This window comes from Chlorocebus sabaeus, chromosome 14 (assembly GCF_047675955.1).
Source record: "Chlorocebus sabaeus isolate Y175 chromosome 14, mChlSab1.0.hap1, whole genome shotgun sequence".
In the NCBI taxonomy this organism is placed as follows: domain Eukaryota; kingdom Metazoa; phylum Chordata; class Mammalia; order Primates; family Cercopithecidae; genus Chlorocebus; species Chlorocebus sabaeus.
This window is the reverse complement of record NC_132917.1, coordinates 32315680-32335708: the sequence shown is the minus strand read 5'-3', so window position 1 is coordinate 32335708 and position 20029 is coordinate 32315680. Positions and strand designations below refer to the sequence as shown.

The 20029-nt window shown below is 38.5% G+C and overlaps 1 protein-coding gene across 8 annotated transcripts in view; it reads right to left on the bottom strand.

Annotated features, from left to right (window-relative positions):
* The window catches only part of BIRC6 (baculoviral IAP repeat containing 6), a 255476-nt gene that overhangs the window by 3153 nt on the left and 232294 nt on the right, over positions 1–20029 (bottom strand). For all 8 annotated transcript variants that reach the window (XM_038006769.2, XM_038006768.2, XM_038006767.2 and 5 more), the window contains 5 exons: positions 17979–18196; positions 16060–16221; positions 12647–12724; positions 8149–8337; positions 4363–4497 (listed from right to left, as the gene is read on the bottom strand). In XM_038006769.2, coding sequence (XP_037862697.1) covers positions 4363–4497; positions 8149–8337; positions 12647–12724; positions 16060–16221; positions 17979–18196 — 782 coding nt within the window. The remainder of the gene's footprint in view (positions 1–4362; positions 4498–8148; positions 8338–12646; positions 12725–16059; positions 16222–17978; positions 18197–20029) is intronic.

Genomic DNA, 20029 nt, shown 5'->3' with positions numbered 1-20029 from the left:
GTGTTAACAGCTGACTTTGAAAATTAGCTAAACAACATTTATAGAACAATTTTTATGTATGTGACACTGTGCTAAATACCAACAACAAAAAGCAATGAGTAGAATGAGGATAAAATCTTTAAGCTTATAGAGTCTAAAATTCTGGCTGAAATTATAAGACACACAAATAGGAAAAAACAACTATACTTTGCAGCTATTTGCAAAGTTTCAAAGCACATTTACATGCCGGTAAGTGAAAATTTCCCCAGCCTTGATTTTCCTTCCACTGTGGACAACAGGTGAAAACACTAACCAGGGAAGGAGAAAGAAAAATCCGGCAATCATGAGGACCCAGTTAAGGTTGGGGATTGAGCTAGTTTGGAAATTTGTCCCTGCCCAAATCTCATGTTGAAATGTAATCCCTGTGTTAGAGGGGAGAGAAATGGGGATCATGGGGACAGTTTCCTCCTGGACTGGTGCTGTCCTGAGATAGTGAGTGAATTATCACGAGATCTGGTTGTTGTAAAGTGTGGCACCTCCCTTGCCCCTACTCCTTCTTGATTCCGCTTCGTCTTCCGCCATGAGTAAAAGGTCCTGAGGCCTCTTCAGAAGCAGAGTAAGTGCCAGCTCCATGCTTCCTGTACAGCCTACAGAACCATGGGTCCACTGAATGTCTTTTTGTTATAAATTACGCAGTCTCAAGGATTTCTTTATAGCAATGCAAGAACAGTCTAATACAGGGATACTATGATTTTATTGTGGAGTCAAGCTAAACAACTACATACTTTTCTTTCTTTTTATTTATTTTTTTAAGAGGGAATTTTGCACCCTTGTTGCCCAGGCTGGAGAGCAATGGCGCAATCTCGGTTCACTGCAACCTTCACCTCTCAGGTTCAGGTGATTCTCCTGCCTCAGTCTCCCCAAAAGCTGGGACTACAGGCATAAGCCACCACACTTGACTAATTTTTGTATTTTTTTTTAGTAGAGTTGGGGTTATACCACGTTGGTCGGCCTGGTCTTGAACTCCTGATCACAAGTGATCCGCCCGCCTTGGTCTCCCAAAGTATTGGGATTATAGGCGTGAGCCACTGTGCCTAGCCAATTATGTACATTTCTTGTGCAGCACTCAACAGCAAATGTATAGTTAAAATGATATAAATTTGGATTAATTCAGAGATGGAAAATTCCAGGTGACAGTGACACAGAAGAAATAAAGGAATGTGGATATAAGCAAGAGACTGAATGAAAAGAAGCTAGACTTGAGCCAGTTTTGTATAAGTGAAAAACATATCTAAATAGATATTTGGGGAAGATCAGCCTGGTAATGCACTACAGGAGGAACTGAAAGGGGGAGAACCTGGTACAAGGAAGCTGGACAAACAGACAAAGCTGTGGGAACTCAACAGAATCATGAGTTGGGGAGAGGGACAGTCCCCTCATGAAGGTCCTGTATTGACAGGACCTAGTACTGACCAGGGGTGCTGGATGAAGGATGAGATACATAATACTTGAAGATTCTAAGACAGAGAAAAATGGTTTAAAATCAAGTAAAATTAAGTAAACAGAAAACTAGAAAACTTGATTTGAGGAAAATCTCCTTTAAGGAGATGATGACAGGGCATCTACGTAAAAAATGTCAGTAATACAATTCAAGAGAAAGTTAAGAGCTGACAACAGTTTGAAGTGTCAATTTTAGAGAGTAAATGGCCAAAGTCAGGGTTACAGATACAATGAAGAAAAACCAGAAAGAGAAAAAAAAATCGTTCTGAAGGCCAAAAAGTAAGCCTCAGGTAAACAATTGCTCAGGAAAAGAGAAAAAGGAAAACATACTGAAAGGATTAAGAGCGTAAGCAGAAAAGCCAAGACAGTCTACAGATGAAAAGTATACTACAAAAGACAAACATTAGGCAAATGTTATCAGTGTTTTAACAGGTAGGCACAGAGGGTTAGAAACGCTTATACTGAAATGATCTAATCGTCTATCAGTTGGACGGGGCGCGGTGGCTCATTTGAGGTCAGGAGTTCGAGACGAGCCTGGCCAACATGGTGAAACCCCATCTGTACTAAAAATGCAAAAATTAGCTGGGCATGATGGCAGGCGACTGTAATCCCAGCTACTCAGGAGGCTGAGGCAGGAGAATAGCTTGAACCCAGGAGGTGAAGGTTGCAGTGAGCTGAGATCAAGCCACTGCACTCCAGGTTGAGCGACAGAGCAAGATTACATCAAGAAAGATAGGCAGAAAGAAAGACAGACGGATGGAAGGAAGGAAGGAAGGAAGGAAGGAAGGAGGAAGGAAGGAAGGAGAGAGAGAGACAGAAAGAAGAAAGAAAGAAAGAAACAAAGAAAGAAAGAAAGAAAGAAAGAAAGAAAGAAAGAAAGAAAGAAAGAAAGAAAGAAAGAGAAAGAAAGAGAGAGAAAGAAACGAAAGAGAAAGAAAGAGAAAGAGAAAGAAAAGAAAAGAAAAGAAAGAAAGAGAAAGAAAGAAAGAAAGAAAGAAAGAAAGAAAGAAAGAAAGAAAGAAAGAAAGAAAGAAAGAAAGAAGAGAGAGAGAAAAAAGAAGGAAGGAACAGAAAAGAAAACAAAACAAAACAAAACAAAATAAAAATACAAAAATTAGCTGGGTCTGATGGCAGATGCCTGTAAGCCCAGCTACTCAGGAGGCTGAGGCAGATGAAACGCTTGAACAAGGGAGGTGGAAGATGCAGTGAGCCAAGATCACGCCTGAGCAGCAGAGAGAGACAGCGTCTCAAAAACAAACAAACAAACGAACAAACCAGTCAAGGCAGGGTTCCATGAAGTTAAATTTAAGCTGAAATATGAATGGAGGTGAGCAAGCAGAAGAGCTGAAAACTAGAGGAAAATGGAAACCATGTGTAAAAGCCTGGAGGAGGGAGAGCAGACGAAGTGAATAGAGAAGTGAGCTGGGGTCACTGGCTTTGAGAACTGGAGAGAGGGTAACTTTGGTAAAACAGAAGTCAAACTGCAAAAGGTTGATTAGTGAAACAAAGGTTAAAAAATGGAGGCAAGCAGCGTCAACTGCTATAGTCTGAGGGTGAAAGAAGACAATCTGTTTCATAATAATAGAAGCAAAATAGAAGTAGCTTAGGGAATTTTTCTGCAAGTGTTAGTTTCTCTCTTTTTAAAAACATTTTTATAGTGAAAAAATTCAAACATATACAGAAGTGGGCAGAAGAGTACAACGAACTCCCATGTATCCATCACACAGCTTCAACCATTATCAACTCATGGCCCATCTTCTTTCATCTATATCCCCAGACTTTCTCCTTCTCATTTTATTTTGAAGTAAATCCCAGACATCATACATTTTGTCATTCACAAATATTTCTGTACATGTCCTGAAAAGATAGGGATCTTTTTAAAAATCACACCTAAAAAACTAACAAATCCTTATCATCAAATAGTTGCTTGAAGTGAAGACAGCTTTAAAGTTAGAAGATAACAAGCCAATAGAAATGGAAAAACCTGAAGATAGAAAAAGGGAAGATATTGGTGGAGGATGAAATGAGTAAAGACATTCAGATGCAGGAAAAAAGGAAGGCTGTTACAAAGAAAGATCTCCATGGGTAGACACAAAATCTTCCAAACCATCACATTTCACATTTCCACTCTGTGAACGTCCAAACTGAAAACAATTGCTTGTCTCCCTTAACACAGCCACTGCTACCATCAGCTGAGGGAGAATCTGCAACTCACATCTCCCTCATCCCTCCAAGTAATAAAAATATGGAAGGCAGGAGGCCTAGGGGAAGACTAAGGGAATAAAAGAAGTCCCTCAAGTCTGGCACGGTTGCTCATGCCTATAATCCCAGTGATTTGGGTGGGAGGTGGGAGGATCACTTGAGCCTAACCTAGGAAACAGGGTGAGAGCCCCTCTACAAAACTGAAAATAAAAAAATTTAGCTGGGCACTGTGGCAGCTGCCTGTAGTCCCAGCTACATGGGAAGCTGAGGTGGGAGGACTGCTTGAGCCCAGGAGTTCAAGGTTACAGAGAGTCAGTCATGATGCCACCACTGCACTCTAGGCCGGGATAACAGTGAAATACAGTCTCCAAAGAAAAAATGAAAAAGGAAAAGGCATTCATGGAGCACATCTTGTCATCCTTATCTTCAAGGAACTTTACAAAACTCTGCTGACTCAGTCCTTGGACCCACTTTTTATTTTAGGAACTGTCAATCTACTAGCAAAAAAAAAAAATGCATCTTTTCTATAGACTTCTGAGTAACAATTTATTCCTCTGAACTGAAAATAAATATTATGTTTCTTTAATTCCCTCCCTCCGCTTATCTTCTGGTAGGCATGGTTCTGTCAATAATTACACAACTCTTAAAGCAACAAGGCTCATGTTAGAAAGGCTTACTCACCTTGAGAGCTGCTGCATGGTGAGACATAGTCCTGCCTACCCGCTTATCACTGCTGTACTGCTGGATATCCGCAATCCACTCCTCACACTGGGCCATTATCTCAACTCTTTTCAAGTAAAAATGTTTGTGTATTACCTTGAGAAAAAGTAAGCAGGAGAACAAGCAGTGTTTACAGTCAAATTTAAAAGACACAGTAAATGACATTACAACGAAATAAAATGTATTATAAATACATTTAAATAAATATATGTATACTATAAATACATTTAAATTAGTATTTAGAATATTATTACAAATACATTTAAAGAAATAAATATACAGACATTGCAATGTTTTTCTGTCCATAAAACTCAATTTAATCAACTCTACAATATTAGCAGGGAAAAATGAAGCTCATGATTTGAGATGACATGTGTTGAAATATATATATATATGAAATTTATGGCCTGGTGTGGTGGCTCATGCCTGTAATCCCAGCATTCTGGGAGGTCGAGGCAGGCAGATCACAAGGTCAGGAGTTCGAGACCAGCCTGGCCAATATGGTGAAACTAAACATACAAAAATTAGCCAGGCATGGTGGTGGGCACCTGTATTGCCAGCTACTTGGGAGGCTGAGGCAGGAGACTCGCTTGAACCCAGGAGGCAGAGGTCGCAGTGAGCCGAGATCCCATCACTGCACTCCAGCCTGGGCGACGGAGCAAGACTTGAGGGGAGGGGAGGGAGAGATTTATAGCAGAAAAGAGTGTACAATCCCGGTCAGACACTTGGAAAATTAATCCTGTTCAGAGACCACAAGACACATACGATACAATATATTCAGAAGGCAAATGCAAATTAATTAGTAACCAGGAGAAAAGATTTTAAAAGATAACTCAAAGAATACCTAGATAAGTATATTCTAAATGCCAAAGGCATTCACACAGAAATCCCCAGAAATGGATCCCCCAGAAATGGCACTATTCTTACTTGCTTAATTGTATCTTCTGTTTAATTTATAGATAGGATTTTATTTTAGGAAGTTAAATTTCCATATTATTACTGTGGTTTACATTTGCGATTTTTAAATTCTATCTTTGAAAAACTGAGTAAAATTTCTACCAACATATAGTAGTAAGAGTCTATTTCTGACAAATTTAAACTAGAAAACAATTATCAATTTGGAAACATTACTCTGTATTCTGGTTGAGCATTGCCCAGGGAGCATGTCTGCCCTAAAGAACAGACAATCAAACCTACAAAGGGAAAATCACTAGAAAGCTCTGGGAATGAATGTCAAACACCAATACAATCCCACCACATTTAATAGTTACTGGGTTTGAAGCCTCTGGGATACAGAAGTATGACACAGCTTTAAATGAAGAACAATGATAACAAAATCAGATGGGAGGTGAATGTACTGGAAAAATATATTTCAAAGAACAACAATAAACAAAAACAAAAAGCCCAGGGCATTCTAAGAGTAGTGAGTGGCATTTGATTAGGAAAACTGGGAAAGCATACATGGCCGACGAGTGGCGCCTTTAAAGCAAGCTAGGTTCTAAAGACTGAGAAAATGATTGTCTCAAATGATACATATTTGCTTTCTGTAAACGTCATCCCCTTCTCTGAGTTCCCTGTGTTTATCCTTCCTGAAAAAAATGATACGCATAAAACGAATTACTTTTTTTTTTTTTTTTGAGACAGAGTCTCACTCTGCTGCTCAGGCTTGAGTGTAGTGGTGCAATCTTTGCAAAAGTAACGTATCCAACTTTGTCATTCAAAGGACACTGGAATATAAATTTACTCAGTAACAGCAAAAGCCAAAGAAAAAGAAATATTCATCAGTGCCATCTGATGAAGAAGAAGGCTTCATAGTATTCATGCAGAATATCTGGATAGTTATATTAAAGATCAATTTTATGGCAGGTAAATATACCATTTTTTTCTCTAAAATGTTAACTTTCCAGCACAATTTAAGAAATTAATGATCAAGTGAAACAATTTTAAGAAAGAAAAATGTTTCTGGACACAACTACAGCAAGTTGTGATGCTAAAGTAATTTGATATGGCAGGTGAAAAGTATAATTGTATTTAGGCACACTGGAGAGACAACTAATCATAGGCAAAGAGTTACACACACACACACACACACACAGAGCAACATTTCAGGATGAAGTGAAAAAAACCACTTCGGTGTATTAATACAGGTTTTGGAAACTCATATCATCCAATTTTTTCCTAAAGAAAAGGAAATGTGGCCAGGCACAGTTGCTCACGCCTGTAATTCCAACACTCTGGAAGGCCAAGGCGGGCGGATCACCTGAGGTCAGGCATTCGAGACTAGCCTGGCCAACATGGTGAAACCTGGTCCCTACTAAAAAATACAAAAAGATTAGCCAGTTGTGGTGGTGTGTGCATACAGTCCCAGCTATTTGGGAGGCTGAGGCACGAGAATCACTTGAACTGGGGAGGTGGAGGGTGCAGTGAGCCAAGATTCCGCCACTGTATTCCAGCATGGGCAACAGAGCAAAGCCTTGTCTCAAAAAAAAAAAGAAAAAAAAAGAAATGGCATTCTCCTTATATATACACATTAGTACAAGGGCAAAATTTCTATTTGCAAGACAAATTTAGAAACCATCTTCAATAAAAAACAGTTTTATGAGAAATACTTCAGAAACATATTTGGAGAGTTTGCTAGTAGAATGGTAACTAATAAAAATAAAGAACAGGCCGGGAGCAGTGGCTCACGCTTGTAATCCCAGCACTTTGGGAGGCCAAGGCAGGTGGATCACCTGAGGTCAGGAGTTGGAGATCAGCCTGGCCAACATGGTGAAACCCTGTCTCTACTAAAACTACAAAAATATTAGCCAGGCATGGTGGCACCTGCCTGTAATCCCAGCTACTCGGGAGGCTGAGGCAGGAGAATCGCTTGAACTTGGGAGGTGGAGGTTGCAGTGAGCCAAGATCATGCCATTGCACCTGGGCGATGAGAACGAAACAGGACGGGACAGGAGGAAAGGAAAGCAGAGGAGAGGGAGAGGAGAGGAAGAGGAGAGGAAAAGGAAAGGAAAGGAAAGGAAAAAAGTTCTCAAAAATTTAGTCAGATGTCGTTTAGAATACAGATGGTTTTATACTTCATCTGTACTATCTACTACCATTTTTTTTTTTCCTGAGACTCTGTCACCTAGGCTGGAGTGCAGTGATGTGAATACAGCTTACTGCAGCCTCAAACTCGTGGGCTCAGGCAAACCTCCTGCCTTAGCCTACTAAGTATCTAAGACTACAGGTGCCACCATGCCCAGCTAAATTTTTTAACTTTTTGCAGAGATGGGGTCTTTCTATATTGTCCAGACTTATTAATGATCTTTGGGATTAACCCTAAAACCTACATATTCATATACTAGATACATATAAAAGCAAATATAATACCTAACAAACTATATTATAAAATGTCTTTTTTTTTTTTTTTTTTTTTTTTTTGAGATGGAGTCTTGCTCTACTGTCTCCCAGGCTGTAGTGCAGTGGTGCAATCTCAGCTCACTGCAACTTCCGCCTCCCAGGTTCAACCTCACCCCCCAAGTAACTGAGATTACAGGCACCTGCCACCAAGCCTGGCTAATTTTTCTTTTTCTTTAAGTAGAAATGGGTTTTCGCCATATTGGCCAGGCTGGTCTCAAACTCCTCACCTCAAGTGACCCACCTGCCTCGACCTCCCAAAGTGCTGAGACTACAGGCATGAGCCACCGTGCCCAGGCTATATTGTAAAATGTCTTTAACAAAGTATTTCACTAATTTTATTGAACATACCTCTTTAAAACATGGTGAAGGGTTTCTGATTTGTTCTAGCATTGCCCACTTAACTGTTGCTTGTCGAATGTTTCCATCATATTCTCGAGAACTCTGTGTGCCACTGGGAGTGCCTCTAGATCGTTCGTATCCCGGTTCATTAAAATAAGGCTCAGCTACTAATATAAGGGACTGGACAGACACCAACACCTAAGGAATAAAGGAAAAGAACAGCTATGATGGGACATTTTTACTATGGGTTAACTGATATCCTGCTCTATCCACAAAGACTCTTCTTTAATATGTGTTTCCACAAATTTCTATCACAATAAAATCAATGTTTATGATTATAACCTGAAATATTTCATTATAAAAGCAAAATAAAATTAGGCACGATACAGCCATAAGTAACACTTATACATCTGTTTTTACTCTTGAATTCTTGAATAATAATAGATATGAAAAACCTATGAAAAAATTTTGTTTGTAAACAACTCATACCAACATTCTGCTCCAACTATTCTTAAGGAGCATAAAGCCAGTCATTCACTTTTTTTTTTTTTAAATAAGACTGAGTTTCACCAGGCTGGAGTGTAATGGCATGACCTTGGCTCCCTACAACCTCCGCCTCCGAGATCAAGCGATTCTCCTGTCTCAGCCTCCCGAGTAGCTGGGATTACAGATGCCTGCCACCACGCCCGACTAATTTTTGTATTTTTAGTAGAGACGGGGTTTCATCATGTTGGCCAGGCTGGTTTTGAACTCCTGACTTCAGGGGATCTGCTTGCCTCGGCCTCCCAAAGTGCTGGGATTACAGGCGCCAGCCACCGTGTCCGGCCTAGCCATGCGCTCTTTAACAATACTCACTTAGAAAAAAACTGCCTGAGATCATTTTAAATTTTTATTCCAAGGAAAATTAACTGCTACAGTATCACAAAAACCTTATTAGAAATTCTCATTTTATTTTATTTCTTTGAGATGGAGTCTTGCTCTGTTGCCCAGGCTGCAGTGCAATGGTACAATCTTGGTTCATTGCATCCTCTGTCTCCTGGGTTCAAGCAATTCTCTTTCCTCAGCCTCTCAAGTAGCTGGGACTACAGGCGTGCATCGTCACCAAGCCCGGCTAATTTTTTTAAAATTTTTAGTAGAGATGGGGTTTTGCCATGTTGGCCAGGCTGATCTCAAACTTCTGACCTCAGGTGATCCGCCCACCTTGGCCTCCCAAAGTGCGGGGATTACAGGCGTGAGCCATCGCACCCAGCCAGAAATTCTGATTGACGAGATGGTCTTATGGTTCTAAGACCACTTCCAACCCACCACTTATTTACCAGAAGGCTTGTTTCTCCAATGTAACATATATAAGAGAGGTGATTTCTAGCTAATACAGTATTTTCAGTTAACAGATCTACAGAAGTCAATAAAGTAACATCTTTGAAGGCAGGAAAACATCAGATATTATCTACCCAATTCATAAATGAAAAAGAACAGCAATTACACTTTGGTTAGGCACAATGATTAAACAGTCCCATAGATATGCATCTTATAAGTCAAAGTTAAAGAGAACTTTAAAAATGAGTACTCAAAAGTAACATATTTGACCCAAAACAGAAAGGGTTAAATGTGACCTGAAGTGACCACACTGATGCCAAGGTCAACTATGGGAAAAATTTTAATTCATATTATTTCTGAGACAAAGATCTCATATTTTTAATTTTTATTTATTTATTTATTTATTTTTTGAGACAGTGTCTTGCTTTGTTGCTCAGGTTGGAGTGCAGTGGTGCGATCTCAGCTCACTGCAACCTCTGCCTCCCGGGTTCAAGTGATTCTCCTGCCTCAGCCTCCTGAGTAGCTGGGGTTACAGGTACCTGTGACCCCATCCCACTAATTTTTGTATTTTTAGTAGAGATGGGTTTCTCCATATTGGCCAGTCTGTTCTTGAACTCCAGGCCTCAAGTGATCTGCCTGCCTCCCAAAGTGCTGAAATTACAGGCATGAGTCACCTCGCCCAGCCAGAGATCTCACATTTACTGACACTTCTGAGATAACTTTCCAAGGCATAGTTGTTAGTTACTGTCCTCTTCCCTCTTAAATAATTGTCCTCTTCTGTTAATATAAGTAGGGTATAATTGCATTTTTGTACAAAAGCACAGAAAGAAATTAAATATCCATTACAAATTTATAAAAAAGGACTCATTTATTTATTTAACCTCATCTCCTTTGATACACAGTATGGTTTTATAGATCTCAGTTAGAGTAATCTAAAAATTACTTTAGATTCACAGCCTATTTTGTTTAAAACAGCAAAGTAAAGCCCACTAAAGGAAGCATAAAAAGTTATGCAGATGCTGGGGCCTATTTGACAGTGAAAGGTGGGAGGAGGGAAAAGATCAGAAAAAAATAACTACCGGCTGGGCGTGTTGGCTAACGCCTGTAATCCTAACACTTTGGGAGGCTAAGGCAGACAGATCACTTGAGATCAGGGGCTCGAGGCCAGCCTGGTCAGCATGGTGAAACCCTGTCACTACTAAAACTACAAAAATTAGCCAGGTATGGTGGTGCGTGTCTGTGATCTCAGCTACTCAGGAGGCTAAGGTGGAAGGATAGCTTGAACCTGAGACGCAGAGGTTGTAGTGAGCCAAGATGGTGCCCAGCCTGGGCCACAGAGTGGGACCCTGTCTCAAAAAAAAAAAAAAAAAAAGAAAAGAAAAAGAAAAAGAAAAAAGGCAAAACAAAACAAAACTACTGTGTACTAAGCTTAGTACCTGGGTGACAAAATAATCTGTATAGCAAACCCTTGTGACGTGAGTTTACCTATGTAACAAACCTGCAGTGGAACCCCTGAACCTAAAACAAAAGTTAAACAAAAAAGAATGAGGGTTTTGTGTACCAGAAAAAAGGAACAAGAAATTACATCTGAGAAATAAATGTGGCTATAATTTATTGTCTGCTAAGAGAGAAAAATATAAAGTTTATATTTGATAACAGGAACAACAAAAGATTCATTATCAGAGACCAATACTTCCTGCAATTAAATTCAAAAAATACTTTATGACATGGGTTATCTTACCACTGGGTGGCCCAGCAGACATTACCTTTTTGGAAGAGCATAAATGCCACTTTATTTTTCAATAGTGAACTTGGCTATTTAATAGCGATAATACACATTTTAAGAAATTTCTGGACCCCTGGATTGTCTGAACTGGACAGTCATTTTAATGCACACTATATTTTACTTGAGGCAGGAAATAAGCAGAGAAACAGTAAACCCTTGGGATGAAGGATTTCCTTTTTAAAAAAAAATCTGATTTTCAGTATTATAAAATAAAACTTTAGGCTTGAGAAACAGTGTAAAATATTTGAAGTCATAGGGATCACAGTATAGTTATCTGTACATTTAGAACCTGTATTTTCATCATCTGTAAAATGGGCATCAGATCTACTTGTGTTACAGGATGAATGAGAGAATTAAATAAACTTTAAACTACAGAACAAAATCAACTCTGCACTAAAAATAATTTCTATAAGTATATTAGAGGCATGCAAAAAAGCAGCCCGCATGAATTGTCTGATCAACGGAACTTCACTTAAAAAGCTATTTGGATCAAACCAAAAAATAGTATTTATTTTACTTTTACCAGGCTAAAGTGTTTTCTTAGAATCTGAGTCGAAAATCAATTGGTAATTAACATAAAAACATATAGTATACTTATATATTATATATATACATATATTTACATTGATGTAATAATAATCAGTATGTATTTTCAATCCATAATGTAGGCTCACTGATTTGAGTCAATTTGTTGATATTTTCAGAGTAAAGACTTTTATTGACAGGCCAAATTTACTGTCTCTCTCCTTTTTATTGATTGCTTTTATTTTTTAGATAGAGTCTCCCTCTGTCACCCAGGCTAGAGTGGAGTGCCGTGATCTCGGCTCAATGCAACCTCCTCCTCCCGGGTTCCAGCGATTCTCCTGCCTCGGTCTCCTACTTGCTGGGATTATAAGCACACAACACCTCGTCTGGCTAATTGTACTTTGTATTTTTAGTAGAGATGGGGGTCTCACCATGTTGGTCAAGCTGGTCTCGAACTCCTGACCTCAAATGATCCACCCATCTCAGCCTCCCAAAGTGCTGTGCCAACACATCTGACCCCCTCTCCTTTTTTAGTTTCATGTTAGCATTTGCACAACCATAAGAGTCTCTCATAATCTGTTCAGGAACAGAAATCAAGAAACACAGAAAACAGTGGGCACTGCGCCTGGCCTGGTATTTTTTTTGAAGGGAGTTTTGGCTAAACTCTATTTTTGTTTTATGCCCCAACTTGAGATTTTTAGATTACACATAAGATGAGACTCCACTATGCTAATTTCTCACCTATAAGCTATTTAATATGTATTTCCTAGTAATCTATCTTTTTTTTGAGTTTACTATATTCTTGGTCACTAAAAATTTTTAAAAATACTACACAGTTCTTTATTTCTTAAGTGAAAATATCAGAGAAATTTTGTTTACTTGCAAAAAGCTTGAGGTCTGAGGATTCCACTTCTCTTCTGGTCTTCCATGCCACGTGTTTAAGATGCTTAAACAAACCTGACAAAGGAAAAAAGCGTCAACAGAACTGAAAAAAGAGTGCTTAACAGAAATGCTGCAGAGTATATAAAACTTGAGATATTTTTGTAGGATGCCTGACGAGGTGTAGCTTTTTATCTTGTTTCCAGATGCGTATTCATTACGAGTATTCTGGTTAAATATTGAAAAGTTATATGCTGTAGTTTAGTATTTTGTCTTTGTAATTTACAGAAGTTATTGGAGAAAATAAACTTGTTTCATTTAAAAAAAAAAAAAAAGAGAGAAAGAAAGAGTGCTTAAAAACAAACTGTCCTAATGAGAAGTAAAAACACAATGCTATCATGTCAAAATATCTCAGTTTTATATGTCTCCAGACAAAACCCTAAGGGTTGGTCTGTTAAAACAAATTGGCATCTTCAGATGTGATTCAAAGTTGTGTGGCATTATAACTTTTTCATAATGCAAAACGGACCAGCACCTATTATATGTCAACACAAATAACATTTTAATGAAAACTAAATTATTTTAAAAGGAAAATATTTTTAATTAGCACATAGTTGTACCTATTTATGGGGTACAGTGTGATATTTCAATATGTGTATACAATGTGTAATGATCAAAATAGGGTAATTATTGTATCCATCACCTCAAACCTCTCAGTGTTGGTAACATTCAACATCCTCTCTTCTAGCTGTTTGACAAAACAAAATTTTTATTTACTATAGTCACCCTACTGTGCTATACAACAGCAGAACCTATTCCTCCTATCTAGCTGTAATTCTGTATCCATTAACCAACCTCTCCCTATTCCCTTCTCTGTACCTTTCCCTCCCAGCCTTTAGTACCACTATTCTACTCTCCACATTGATTGAGATAAATTTTTTTAGCTTCTACATGAGTGAGAACATGCAGTATTTATCCTTCAATGCTTGATGTATTTCACTTAACATAATGTCCCACCAGGGACTAAGTTGCTATGAAAGGAAGGATCTCGTCCTTTTCATGGTTGAATAGTATTCCACTGTGTATAAATAACCATGTTTTATTTATCCATTCACCTGTTGATGGCCACTAAGTTGATTCTGTATCTTGGCTATTCTGTACAGTGCTGCAATAAACAGCAGTGCAAATATCTCTTCAAGATTATGATTTTATTTCCCTTGGATGTATTTTCAATAGTGGGACTGATAGATCATATGCTAGTTCTATTTTTAGTAAAATAACTATTTTTAGTAAAGAAAAGTGGTACTATTCCATATTTTTGTATATTTCTTTCTCAATTCTGAAAATGCAAAACAGCTTAAGAGACCTTGATTTAATTATCTGCCTCTACATTCAACTAGCTGCAATATACTCCTTTGATTGAAGTATATGGATCAAATCTAGCCTCACATAAACAGACGCCCTAAAAGAGTATTCAGGCTTCCCAGGGTTCCTCAAAATATACTTAAAGATAACGTTAGATACTTACTCACTTAGCAGGGAGAGAACTGGGGACACTTAATCTGACCTGTAACTACTCTTGTAATAAAAATAAAACTGGGCCATATCACGTGTTCTTCTGGCATATACTCTATCAACATAAAATATACTCATCAGATTTTGTAAATTTTTAACAATTTCATATAATGGCCAACAGATTTGGATAACAGGTGGATAGGTGGTTCTTTTTTTTTTTTTTTTAGACAGAGTTTTGCTCCTGTAGCCCAGGCTGGAGTACAATGGTGCAATCTGGGCTCAGTGCAACCTCCGCCTCCCGGGTTCAAGCACTTCTCCTCCCTCAGCCTCCTGAGTAGCTGAGATTACAGGCATGTGCCACCACGCCCAGCTAATTTTCTATTTTTAGTAGAGACAGGGTTTCTCCATGTTGGTCAGGCTGGTCTCAAACTCCCGACCTCAGGTGATCCACCCGCCTCAGCCTCCCAAAATGCTGGGATTACAGGCGTGAGCTACCAAGCCCAGCATAGGTGGTTCTTGTAAATGCAGAAAGGTCTGTCTCATTACTCTTTCAATGCTCTGTGAAAGCAAGAACGCAAAATACATTAATTCATTCAACAGGTAGTTGATTAATAATTTAAAAAGAGTTGTATCTGTAAAGTCTTGTGTATTATTCAAAGTGCTGTCATACATATACCATTTGACCTTTAGTGCAAGCTTGTGCAACCCGCAGGCCACATGCAGCCCAGGACGGCTTTGAATGCAGCCCAAAACAAAATTGTTAAGTTTTAAAAAATATTATGAGATTTTTTGGCTATTTTTTTTTTTTTTAAAGATCATTAGCTATATTGTTTGTGTTAGAGAATTTTCGTGTGGCCCAAGACAATTATTCTTCTTCCAAAGTGGCCCAGGGAAGCCAAAACACTGGACAGCCCTGCTTTAGAGCATTCTTGGGACTAACAATGGCAGATATGTATCCTCATACCTAACTGTAGATATAGGACCTAAGGTAAATGCTAACAGTGTGTAAACTTGAAAAATAAGTCCACAATTGTGTGTACCATGGAACACATAGGTAAGTATGATGGTAAAAGACTATTAATTTAAGACTCCCAAGCCCTGACCCTCTATGCAATGAAGCCTTGAGAATTATTTTCTTAAATACATCTTAATATTTTACACTTACACTCTATTCAAGTTACAGTGTCTCAAGTAAAGTCAACGTTGCTATTTCTTCTTCCCTACTCACTTATAGAAAACCTGTTGTTTGTTCTTCCAAAGAAAGTTCTGCCTCTGGTCAAATCTTTTGTAACAAACCCAAAAAACTAATTCTAGTTTTATGATTTGAGCTAATGATAATTTGCAACCACATATCTGAGGCAGGCTGTACCTTTTGAAATTCTTCTCTTCTAGATTTTAAAACACTGAACACTCAGCACAGAATTTACCACTGAAATTTTATCAAAGTATCCAAAATACCTCTGAAAAAAGAGATTACTCTTCTAAATCTAATTTTAAAAGGTTTATGGTAATATGAGATGATTTTTATTATATCTTTTGGTCAGCTTTTTTGTAAATGGGAATGCATCTTCCTACTTTTAATACAAGAAAATGTAAAAACACTTGAATATAAAGTACACCTTAAAATAAGTTCATAATAGTGTGTATCATAGAACTTTACGTTAAGTCCCTGAGTAACTTCTTAAGACTGTAAGTGCTTCTTAACACTTAACTGTTTCTGCTCTTTTCACTTTCTTCTCTTCTATTCCTTAAGCTAATCTGGATGTAGGGAAGAGAAGTACAAAGAAACCCATGCCCTCTTAGAAAGCAGATAACTGAAACAAAATTTTTCTTCAAATTACAAAGAACCTTTGTATACAATCATTGGCATTTGAAACAAAAGACTGCAATTAAATTACCTTGCCGTCATTATAAAGGTTTGGATTGAATCGCACGCTATGACCACCAGTTGTCTCTAGATTCACAAGAGGCGGTGAACTGGGATAATCTTGAGGAAAATACACATCAAACTCAAAGCAGCCATTTGCGTAAGGGGTGTCTGCCGGACCAGTTATTAAAACCTGGATATATATAAACATACAAAAGCCTATGTTAATATTCCTAAACATTGATATTTAGAAAAATGCAATCCAACATAAGAACAACCTTCGTTTTTGGAGATGGAGTCCCACGCTGTCACCTAGGCTGGAGGGCAGTGGCATGATCTCAGCTCACTGCAACCTCCGCCTCCTGAGTTCAAGCAATTCTCCTGCCTCAGTCTCCTGAATAGCTGGGATCACAGGCACCTGCCAACATGCCCGGTTAATTTTTGTATTTTTAGTAGAGATAGGTTTCCCCCTGTTGTCCAGGCTAGTCTCAAACTCCTAGCCTCAAGTGATCCGCTTGCCTCAGCCTCCCTAAGCGCTGGGATTACAGGCTTGAGCCACTGTGCCCGGCCGAAATAAGAACAGTTTTCTTTTTTTTGTTGAGACAGTCTCACTCTGTGGCCCAGGCTGAGGTCCAACAGTGTGATCTCGGCTCATTACAACCTCCACCTCCCGGGTTCAAGCAATTCTCCTGCCTCAGCCTTCTGAGTAGCTGGGATTACAGGCACACACTACCATGCCCAGCTAATTTTTGTATTTTCAGTAGAGATAAGGTTTCACCATATCAGCCAGGCTGTTCTCAAACTCCTGACCTCAACTGATCTGCCCACCTTGGCCTCCCAAAATGCCAGGATTACAGGCATGAGCCAGCATACCCTTTTTCTTTTCTTTTTTTTTTTTTTTGAGATGGAGTCTCACTCTGCCACCCAGGCTGGAGTGCAGTGGCGAGATCTCAGCTCACTGCAACCTCCGCCTCCCAGGTTCAAGTGATTCCCCAGACTCAGCCTGCCAACTACTGGGATTACAGGTGCCTGCCACCACACCCAGCTGATTTTTGTATTTTTAGTAGAGACAGGGTTTCACCATGTTAGCCAGGCTGGTCTGGAACTCCTGACCTCAAGAGATCTGCCTACCTCGGCCTCCCCAAGTGCTGGGATTACAGGCATGAGCCTATCCAAAAAATCAAAAGGAGCAAGCAAACAAATAAAACTTTCTACAAGTCAATGGGCCAATAGTTTTAGCTGTGTATCTATGGAAGACAGAATGCCTAACCCATGAATTAAATCATAAATATAAAGAAAAAGAAAATTTTCTTTTTCAGGTTAAATGTTAAACATTTTCTTGATGCAGCAGACTCTTGGAATTTAAGGCCAGATTATCATGTGTTAAACATAAAAGTAGCGATTATATATTATTGTATTACCCGTAATTCACAGATCTTAGGAATTTTAAAAAACACAAATTTCCTAGAAAAGAAAGAAAATGATTAAGTTTTGAAGAGTGACACTATAAAACAGGAGAGAAGTATCTTGGACAACAAAACGGAAATCCTGTAACATTTTTTAACTGATCAGCATTAAATCCTTTGATACTGTGACCAGCTTCATACGATCTTTGCTCAAGGATGATGGCTCTTTTGATATTGTCTAAATTTTTATTTTCAACAGCAGTGTGATCCACACACTCTGAACTAACATTAGAAAAGGGCTCTTTATGGAGGCTGCAGTGAGCTGTGATCACATCACTGTACTACATACAGCGTGGGCAACAGTGAGACCCTGTCACCAAAACAAAAGGAGTGGGGTGGGGGGGCTCCTTTCACTGCAGTCTAAAATGGTCACCAAAATTTCTAGTGTTTTGTATAATTTATTTGTATAATATTTCTAATTTTGTATAAATATTTGAGTATGAGCCAAGGAGATAAGGGAGAATGCTTCGTTATCATTTTTTACCTTCATGATGTCAAGTCGCTCCTCATCACAGCGTACAAACACACTAGAGGATGAAGACAGAGGCAGTGAGGTTGAAAGTGTCACAGCTTCCTGGGCAAGGCGGCGAGCTCGGGCAGCACTGTTCGCATCATTAGCATTTTTCACCTGAGACATGTAGTGGTAATTGACTTTAAATCCCAATTTCCCATCTTCATCTTCAGAAACCATTTCAAATGTATCTAAAAGGAGAAGAAAAAATAAAACCCAGAACTGGAAAAAACTGTCCAGTTCCATAATGACAAAAATCACAAATAATTACTAGTCCTTCTCTCACCCAACTGGAGAGAACTTCCAACCATGGAAGAATAGTAGAAGTGTAAATGTTTACATAACACCTATATATTAGCACTGCCAGATGGATTAGCACTGCCAGATGGATGGACTGTTGTCTTTCACATGCTACAGGGATACATTTTAAGTTTTATAAAAAACAATCTACCAGATGCAAGAAATGGGCCCATTACTATGCCCAGTGGAAAATTTTTACATCATGTAGAGGACAGGGTCTATTAACTCAAAGATTTTTTTTAAATGATTCAATCAAAGACAATGGCTACTTGATAAAACATGCACAGCCTGTTTTAATCAATAATTTCTCTTCTGTTAATTCGTCCTATAGAATCTTGGATATGCACAAATATTTACAGGTAATGATAGCCATTGAGATGTTGCATATGATATTTAAAAACTGGAAACAACCTAAAGTTCCACTTACTGGTTAAACAAATGGCAGCCAATGATATTATGGAATATTAGGCAGTTAGTAAGTATCAAGTTGTAAAAGAATGATACTACCACATATTTGATACATATGGTTGAAAATGCAGTTTCTTAAAAAAGCATCAACTGAAAACTTGTATGTTTTCAGACATATTTTGAAAGCCAATGGGGAGCAAACTTGATTATGTTTAAAGTCACATACTTGGAGAGTTTATGATTTTATGTAGTATGAGAGAACTCTTCTAGCTAGCTAACATTAATGAAGGGCTCTGGACATATGATTCTAAATTTCTGACAGGTAGTAACTTTAAACCAGAATCTCTCACACGTAAGGATCCATAAACACATTCATGGTCATGAAATGAAACTTTCCAGATTGAAAGAACTAGTTAAAGAATTTGTAGACATGAAATGTAACTAAACACTTTCAAGTACAAGAACAATGCCACATATTTTTAAAAGCCATTAGCTGACATATTTTTGATGACCTAGGAAGTGGAATGAAATCTAAAGCCCAATAAAATATTTATGTACAACAGAAACACACATACACAAACACATGTCTGCAAATTCTTTTCTGACCCTCTTCCCCTCCCCTTGAGTGTTGGCTGCACTTAATGAGTGATAGTGTACACTTTCTAAGACAAGGTCATAACAGGCACTATGGCTTTTTCTGAATTCCTGACCCATGTAAGGAGTGAGATAATAAAGGTCAGATTTTTTTTTTTTTTTTTTTTTTTTTTTTTGGAGACAGAGTCTTGCTCTGTCGCCCAGACTGGAATGTCTCGGCTCACTGCAACCTCCACCTCCCGGATTCAAATGATTCTCCTGCCTCAGCTTCCTGAGTAGCTGGGATTACAGGCACCTGCCACCACACCCAGCTAATTTTTGTATTTTTAATAGAGATGGGGTTTCACCACGTTGGCCATGCTGATCGCAAACTCCCGACCTCGTGATCCGCCCACCTTGGCCTCCTGAAGGGCAGGAGTAGAGGCGTGAGCCACCATGCCCAGCCATGTCAGTTTTTTAAAGCAAATAAGTTATAGTGGTAATTTATGTGACAATATATAATACAGAACTATTTGATAAAACAACAAACAAGCCATAAAAAACCTTGGTAATTGTTAAATACATATAAACTAAATAAAGTATTTGGTTTTAGTACTTTAATACACAAAGGAATTTTCAATAAAAAAATTCAATAAAATATTTATTATTTAAAAACCAAGTTAATATTATTACTTAGAGTGAAGTTAACAGATTAGATTGCCAAGCTGAGTCAGGAAAAAGGC